This window comes from Stereum hirsutum, assembly GCF_000264905.1.
Source record: "Stereum hirsutum FP-91666 SS1 unplaced genomic scaffold STEHIscaffold_26, whole genome shotgun sequence".
Taxonomy (NCBI): Eukaryota; Fungi; Basidiomycota; class Agaricomycetes; order Russulales; family Stereaceae; genus Stereum; species Stereum hirsutum.
The window spans coordinates 1-8,675 of record NW_006763156.1 but is presented as its reverse complement, the minus strand read 5'-3'; the positions used below and the strand labels follow the sequence as shown (position 1 = coordinate 8,675).

Here is an 8,675-nt window from a genome sequence, read left to right as displayed (position 1 = left end):
TGTATTGCTGGCCTGGATGCTACCATCGAGAAGCCTCGATAGCATGTGCAGTTGCCAAAAGCAACAGGTTTGAGGAAACTGACGCAAACTGAGCATGTCGGGAATGGCTTTGAAAAGTGACGCGCCACGGGAACGCAATCAAGACTTGCTTCACAGTTCTAGCTGGATTACAATTAAATACAGGCAACAAGGGTGCCCCGAAGTTTGTCTGTGTATCTCTTAGGTATGTCCCAGTCCATCTGCGTGGTTTTCAGAGCTCACGATAATGTGTAGCCGTTGATGAAGGTCAGAGGTGCATCTATAGAACGAACGACTGAAGCACTGAAGCGCGCACGACTTCAGTAGAGCAGACATGATACAAACTCAACCTTCGCCGACTGTAAAACAAACACTCGAACAACCAGCCACTGATTTTGACACCTCACTGAGTGATGTATGGTAGAGATGGCAATAGTTCTCCGTAGAGAGTCCTGCCATCTCAATTAAGTTATAGACGGCTTCTGTGCAATACAAGAGCACTTGAAGTTGATGCGCGCAGCGCAACAAACTTGAAGTCTCTGTCGGTACGTCAACACAAACCCACTTTGCGTACGCATGTAGATATACAGAGTTATTCTCTATCAAACGAAGCACGTATGTACTATACACACTCCTATTGTACAAGTCCTCATACGTTAGATCTACCAGCATCTCAAATGTTTCTAGGATGAGGGCGTTCACGGGTGGCCACACTATCTACTACCAGTTCCTGCACACAGCTCTGCTTTCTTCAAATTTAATAGTCACCTCAATTATGTCTCCTGTTTGAAAGCACTTGCAAGTACCATCCGTTCATACTTTTCTTTGCTTATCGCTCTAGCTTTCATTGTGGCCCGGAGTTCTGCACGCCACAACTGTCTAAGTTGGCGCGCATAGGCGCGCATCCGACCACGATGCTCACGGCGATCAGGCCAACTTGTGGGTCCGAGTTTAGGGTTATTTAAAGTCTGGACCGCACCCTTTTTTCCCCTCCGTATCCACCTCAATCCCCAACTGCGTCGCAACTGCGTCGCCCACCTCTGCTCAAGCTCTCCCTCCCCTAAGTATGTCGTTGAATTTTATTTTACTGTATCACCTTCCGTACAGGCGTTCTCTTTGCGTCTCCAGAGCTCATATGCCCCCAGTATATGAATATGTGTCGTCCACTTTCCTTTCCGATCCGCAGAGCAGTAGGCCCGACAGGAGCTTTAGCACGAGCGTGTGAGGTTGCTTTGTGTTGAACGGCGGTGTTCATTGCTTGGGGTGTTTGGGTTTTGTAGACCGCGACGCGTTTTTCTCGCCCACGCAGGGACGCGTCTCATTTGCTATTGTGCAATGTGACGCGTTTTTCTACGCGTGTCGACGTGTTTTACATCTTCTCCTCTCTTTTTTGCCTCCTACTTTCTAGATGTTCGTATACTGACAAGTCTCCTTCTGTGCATTTGGCTAGATCCCCATACCGCGCAATGTCCGGCAAAACCCGCAAAGGCCGTGAATTTACCGCGTACGGCGCCCCGCTTCAGGTCGCGCTCGATTACGAGCGCCTCATGGATGCCGCGTGGGACAAGTCTCAGGCTCATTGGGAGGAGGACGAAGAACAGCGACGCCAGGCAAGGCTGAACACTCGTTCCACCGCCGTGGACACCTCTACCTCCGGTGGCCGACCCATCACCTCCGTCGGTAACACCTCCCCCAATCCAGGTCTGATCTCTGCCGTCTCCATGGGCACGAATTCCGTTGATCGCACTTCCGACCACGCCGCCTCTGTTGAGCTCGCTCCAGCCAACACTACCTCTGTCGAACTCGTCCAGCCCGATGCTGCCTCCGTCAAGTTCGCTCTAGTCAACGCCACCTCCGTCGAACACGCTCCAGGTGATGCCACTTCCGTCGAGTTCGCTCCCGTCAACGGTAGCTCCATTGACACGAGCTCCGTCACCTCCACAAACCCACCCGCCCCTGCCCCTCCGCCCCAATGCGGCCACAAGTCGGAGCCCTTACGGTCCTGTTCGTGTGCGGAACTCTGCGATTCCGACCTCTCCGACTGTCCTCCTCTCCTTGCAGAGTCAGACTCCACCTCGTACGCAGAGTCCATTTCCCAAGCCAGTTCTACCAAGAAGAGGAGGAGAGGCGGTTGGTCAGAGGAGAGGTTGGCCAAGGAGAGGGAGAGGAACAAGGCGAAGAAGCAGAGGAAGAAGGAGAATGGTAAGCTGCCGCCGAGAAGGGCGAGTGAGACTCAGCGGCAGAGGAAAAAGGAGAAGAGGGCTTTGAGGAGAGAGGAGGCTGCAGCGGCTGCAGAGGCGGATGATGAGGCGGGTCCTTTGCCATCGGAGTATCGACTCCCGAAGCATGCCATGGATAGGTGGGGGAAACCGATCACCATCAACACTGATGTTGAGATGGAGGACGCATCGGTGGCGGAGGGGGCGTATGTTGGCAAAAATCGCCCGGTCGATGAGATGTACGGTACGGATGATTACACGGTGGAGTATGCGCTGAGATTGGGGTGCAGGCTTGAGGAGTGGGACGGCATGTACGCCTTTCTTCCTTCTTCAATATTTTCTCTATGTTTGCTCATTCTGTATTCCAGAACTCCCCACGCCATCATCGACCAGCGCAGGAGGATCCTCGGTGTGCTAGCTGGACGACCAAACGACCCGAACTGGCAGCCCGACGTCGCTGAACCTGCCGCTGCTCTTCTCGAGCAAACGCGCATCGAAGGTGACGCTATGGATGCCTGGACGGATAAGCAGTACGACGCTCGACGGGGTGATTTTCTTGCGATGACGACTGGTGTGTCGTACGGCGGTGGTCAGCAGGTTGCTTATGTCTGTATGCCCGCTCCTTGTTCCCCGCTGACTGTGTTCTTTTCAGGAACCCGGCATCCTCAAAGCGGAGAAGGTCTGCCAGGTGCCTTTGGTCGGCCGCCTGCTGAGGGGCAAGCCGTTCAAAAGAATGGCTGGCTTCGCAAGCTGTGAGTACGGTTGTCGTTTCATTATTTTCATCTCGCTGATGTGGCTTCTATTCAGCCGCCTTCATGACATATGCGCCAAAGTTATACAAACAATACGCAGACGAAACAGAGGCGCTGTACGCGCATGATCCCCACTGTCGACGCCCATTCAAAAACGCTGTTTTCCCTGCCTGTACTTTCAATTTAGGTCCACAATGCTGCTCTCGAGGTCACTGTGACTCAGGCAACGTTCCCCACGGGTGGTGCGCCGTATGGGCTCTAGGCAACTACGACCCAAAGTTCGGTGGCCATCTCATTCTTCTCGAATTTGGTCTTATTATTCAGTTTCCTCCTGGTTCCCTTATTCTCATTCCCTCAAGTACCATTCGTCACGGCAACACCCCCGTCCGCCCCAACGAGACCCGTTATTCGTTTACCCAGTACTGCGCGGGCGGACTTCTTCGCTGGGTGCATCACGGCTTCGTACCGGCTTGGCTACTGACGGATGACCAGCATAGGGAGGCATACGGGAAGAAGGGCGAACGATGGATGGAGGCTCTGAGTAAATATTCTGTATATGAAGAACTCGCTGCGGACTATCGTGCTTGCTTTGGAGATGGAGGTTTTGAGGATTCGGAGGGTGGCGAGGAGCTGTCGGACGAGGAGGATGTTTTGTGAATGGGTAGCAGTGTACATCTTGGTCTTTTTTTGCGTATTTTCAATCGTAGTGTGCCTTTCTTTTTCTTTCTACTGGGGTAGGATTATCCCCTGAGTCTTGTGTGAAAATCCCGTCCGAAACACGTGCTTGAACACGGCTGGCGTTTTTTTGTTGATGTCCCACGGTAGCCTTCTCAAGGTGGCCTGCACATCGATGTGTGGCGATCTCCCCGTCTTGTCTACTTGCTCACTCGTCGCTCAGGGCTGGCTCTCATGCCACCGAAGAACAGTCTCAAACGAGGCTCTGATCTACTGGATCCCGAAGAGCAATTTCTCGCCTCGAAAAACACCACCGACGTCGAAGTAATCAACCTTTCGACGGATGGCCGCTATCGTCGTACGCGATCAAGAAGGGATCAAATCACGACGTCCATATACTCGAGGGACAATGTCTTCGACATGTCGCGCGACCAGGACGACCCTACTCTTCCCTCCATGCCGGATATTCCGTTCGATCCTGACGAAATCCTCCAACCCGTGCCGACCGAGATCCCTGGCCTCACCATAAAAACTACGCAGCGCACAAAACGCTACCTCAACTCGGTGCGCACTCTTCACTTTGGTCGTTGGCTCACGAATCCCTTACCGAATTTCTTACATTTATCAGGACGCCCCTCTGCAGACATGGCTTCAGTTTCGCCAGGATTACCTCGACGAGCTCATGCGATCCGAAGGCCGCGGGTTCTTTTGTGGGTCCAGTTGCTGTGGCAAGTGCCGGAAGATGGACATACTCTATCGGTGTAAGGAATGTAGCGGGGGGGAGATGCTGTGTGATCAATGTATGGTGGAGGAACATTCATTGCTGCCCCTTCACATCGTGGAGGTGAGTTCCATATAATCTCATCGTTGTTGGAACGCCCCTCTGACCGTCCCCCTTTCCGTCGATGTGCAGGAGTGGACCGGTCGTTTCTTCCGTAGGGTTCGTTTGGCCACTATGGGCTTGCGAGTCCAGCTTGGCCATCGACCCGGCGAGGTGTGTTCGTCCAGCCATCACGGACACAAGGACTTTATTGTCCTCCACGTAAACGGGATCCATCAGGTTGCCATCGACTTCTGCGGATGCCACCAGAGAGCAGATCATTGGCGTCAGCTTATGCGCTTTCGGTGGTATCCAGCCACTCCCATCAGCCCCCAAACGTGCGCTACATTTGAAGTCCTCCGGCTATTCCAGACCTTGAACCTGCAGGGCAAGATCACAGCGTACGACTTTTACCAAGGGCTTTGCAGACTTACGGATGGATATGGCACTGAGGCTCTTCCAGTACGTCTATTCCCCTCCTCCGACGCTATAGCTTCACTATATCATTCAGGCTAAGCGTAGTTTTTCTTCAGGACCGCCTTCCATCCTTCATGCTCATGGAGCAGGAATGGCGGAACCTCCTACTTCTGAAGCGGGGCGCTCGTGGTTTGGATCCGTCAGGGGTGAAAGGAACACGGCAGGGCAGTCTAGCGGTCGACTGTAGAGCCTGCCCCATCCCCGGAGTCAATCTACCACAAGGATGGGAGCATGCGGCGAAGAAACAGGCGTAAGTTGATCACTCACGATGCTGATGAATTGTATGCTGAAGAGGAACCTACAGGTGGCTATACCGACTTCTATTGGCACAGGACGCGAATTTTCGACTGAAGGGAAGGTTACGAAGTTCTTCCGTTGTGGACATCTCCCTCAGCAACGGCCTGGCGTACTTTGTCGAGGATAGGGCGTACAAGGCCTTCTTGTACTCGAGGAAGGACGAGGAGGACGACGTCGTAAGCCGCATCTCCTCCTATTTATCTCTGGGCATCATACTTAATGCAGGCGTTAGCTCAGCAACTGCGTGCCATTCAATGCGCTTGCTAAGGCGAACAACAAGAGCGCGAAGTGCCTTGCGAATACAGGTGTGGGTGGAGTTTGTTGTGGGAGGCACGAGTGCATACGGCCAAATGGGCTCGGGGACCTACAGAAGGGCGAAAGGTGTGTAATCCATACTCGTTTGATTTTAACACACACTCATTTCGGAGTGTGTAGATATCGAAATATGGATTACATCTTCCTGGCCAGCATCATCTGCATCCAGCTCCTCGCCCTCGTCTCCTCATACGACATCGGATGCCAGTGGAGCATCAATTTCTGGGAGCGGATGAACGACATGCCCGAGAATCTCCAGCTCTCCGAAAGCATCCAGAACATAGAATTCGTTGTCCCCGCTTTTCACCTCGAAGCCCATATCGAAAGCTGCAAGCCCCTATTCTCTCCTCGCTTTATACGTTGGCTCGCACAGACGGAGTTCGAGGCGATCGAGAGGATCTGGGCGATTCTCAACGGTGCGGCGTCGAGCACGAAGGAGATGAGGCCCGGTCACCGGCGTGACACCCTCGACGACTTTGTTGGTTATGCGAACTGGATGAAGACAATCAGACTCGGTAGGCGTGGTGTTTAATTTGATTGGCCTGGCTTCTAATCCAGCTTCGACCCGCTCCTTTCTAGGTACGAGCCTGCTAAAGAAGCTGGTTGTTGCCATACCCGCTTGTTTGGACCATCGGGCGGCTTTAGCTGGTTTTGAGAAAAACCTGGAGAAAGAGGCACCCGAGGTATTTGCTGAGTGGGTGAAGATGTACGAGGCGTGGGACGAGTCAGACGACCGAGCAATCGACTGTCCCTTTGTCGCTCCTCGGCAGGGTAAGTCTCTTCTGTTATCATATTTACGATCATGCGATGCTCACATCTTCGTAGAGATGACAATAGGCGAGGTTCGGCTCCGTCTCACACAGAAGGAGCAGGAGCGAGGGGTTACGTCTATCCGAGGCCGCGATGACTCCGGCGAGTGCGCCTTCATCGTTCTTGGAATGGACATCGAGGTGCAACAGTGAGCCCCTCATCGCGTTCTCCTGACCCGCGCCTCTATACTAATTACGATTTACGAAGAGCTCAGCTCCAGGCGGACTTGAAAAAGTCCAAACATGCGACACATCTACAGCGCGCAGAACTAGAGGACCGTCGAAGCTCACTCTACCGGCGAATTCAACGGCTTCGAGATCTCCAAGGCCACCTCATGCCCGACCTCCGACTCAAGCTCAATATTACCGAACAGACGTTCAGAGGGCGCCGATCCGAATCCGAAACCATCCCCCTCCATCTCCCTTCCAGTCTCCCACCCGGCATTCGAGCTACAACGTGCTCTGTAGACCTTATCGACACAGAGCAGCAACTTCGTGAGGCGGAGGCATATGATGCCCTCGAAAGTCTCCGCAATCAACTTCGAACCAAGACGTTCATGAGTCGGTACAAAATCTCCAACATCACCGGCCAACGGACGAATACGAGGGCCCAGGAGTTGCTCGGGCGTGTAGAGGGCCGTCTGCAGCTGCTGAAGCTTCGGTACCGGCGTGCAAGAGCCGCGGTGATGTCACTTTTGGGAGAGGATGGATGGAACGATCGGGGGCTGGGATCGAAACTCCTGGAGCTGAAGGACGAGGACGTACGGGGCTTGAGCGATGCCGTGCTAAAAGAGGCAGACAAGGCCTCGGTTGAATTTGCCCGCCAGAAGGCTGCTAGTGGCAACGCCACCCTCGCCACCACACGAACACTGAAGCAATACCCGGAGAAGCAGCAGAAGATGTCATGGATATGGAGGGCGGTACAGATTCACGACGACGGATCTGATCCTGGATTTAATGATGGTAAGTGATGGTCGATTTCTTTGGCACATGTAATATTGACTGCTACAGCACTGCGGATGGAGTGGGCGAAAGCCAAGGCCCGTGCGGCTCGTTGGACGGAGGAGGTGGAGCTTGTTTACGAGGAGATGCGCCGAACCATCGAGTATTGTAGGTGGAGGGCGAAGTGGTGGGAGTCCCAATCGGCTGCTCGCACGGATGTGTCGCCGGAGCTCGCTGACGGACTGTCTGTATATGCGCTTGAGCATGCGGATCTTGAGAGACGTATGGAGAGGGATTTGGAGAGTAGGTGGGAGGCTGTCCGTAGCCGTGCGAGGGCCCTCATGGACTCGAATTTTGAGGAGAAGACCGGCGACAACACGAGTGGCGGTAGTACCACAATGCCTCCGCAGCCGGAGACAGTGTTTTTGAATCTTCGAGATCTACAAGTGCTAGTGGACGACGAAGGTGGGGACGAAGAGGTCGAAGCGGATGACGAGGACGAGGATGACGATCATTGAGCGGCTCTCCCGTTGTTTTTGTCTCTGGTTTGTTGTATGCTAGACTGTAGCTTTAGAAATATTATTGTTGTAATTTGTGGTCTGTACTTGCTCCTGAAAAAAACATGGTCTGTCCGAGGCAGACCAGCGAGTTCACGGCACCAAAGTGATGTGGCCCAATTTGCAGCTGCAGAAAGCACAAGTTCGGTGAGTGTGGCACTGCCGCCTATCACGAAAATTTCTAAGTCGCGAATAATGTGGCACCAATGTGGCGGAACCGATATTCAACCCCCAATACAACAGCATGAGAGTCATTCGAAATTTTTCTTTAGATTAATGCAGGGAAATCAGGTTCATTATTTAATGTACTTTTCACCGCTGGTTGAATTCACTGGGATCTAAATTTCTGAGCCCTGTAGAGTAGTGTGGCACCAGCTAAGAACCGGCCACAAGTACCATAAAAACATGACACCTGGTTCTTGATGGCCAATGTAATGGTTTTGAGTGCTGTGTGCACTATAGTAATCTGTAACACATGTAAAACTACTATAATAGCAAAGAAAGTACAATGGAATGGGGGAAGGGAGAGATGTGGCGGACCCGCCGGGAGTAGCCCCGTGTGAAATAGTATCGAAAGCGGTGATCCAGGGCAGCAGCTGTAGGAATCAGAGAGATAAACAAAGACAAACAAACATCCGTTGTTTTCCACTAGTGCGGAGTCTGAAAATGGTTTGAGTGGGTGGAGGCGCATTATAATGAGCAAAACCGCCCGGAAGACGTCCCAAGAGCTCATTATAATGAGGGAGGGGCACGCAAATGCCGCGGCTCTTTACAATGAGCCCAGACGGAAATGG

At 52.9% G+C, this 8,675-nt stretch overlaps 2 protein-coding genes across 2 annotated transcripts; both read left to right on the top strand.

Annotated features, from left to right (window-relative positions):
• Nucleotides 1–2,546: 2,546 nt before the first annotated feature.
• STEHIDRAFT_69398 (uncharacterized protein) lies at nucleotides 2,547–3,646 on the top strand (the record flags this gene model as incomplete). Its single annotated transcript, XM_007311327.1, has 3 exons — nucleotides 2,547–2,843; nucleotides 2,914–2,989; nucleotides 3,045–3,646. The coding sequence occupies 3 exons, from the start codon at nucleotides 2,547–2,549 to the stop codon at nucleotides 3,644–3,646; spliced, it is 975 nt and encodes a 324-aa protein (XP_007311389.1).
• A 634-nt stretch (nucleotides 3,647–4,280) lies between these two features.
• On the top strand, nucleotides 4,281–7,842 carry STEHIDRAFT_69399 (uncharacterized protein; the record flags this gene model as incomplete). The annotated part of the gene is made up of 10 exons (XM_007311328.1): nucleotides 4,281–4,508; nucleotides 4,578–4,946; nucleotides 5,018–5,211; nucleotides 5,266–5,431; nucleotides 5,491–5,639; nucleotides 5,694–6,094; nucleotides 6,153–6,344; nucleotides 6,399–6,531; nucleotides 6,591–7,345; nucleotides 7,394–7,842. Coding segments are annotated over 10 exons (3,036 nt in total), but the record flags the coding sequence as incomplete, so codon positions are not given.
• Nucleotides 7,843–8,675: the final 833 nt, after the last annotated feature.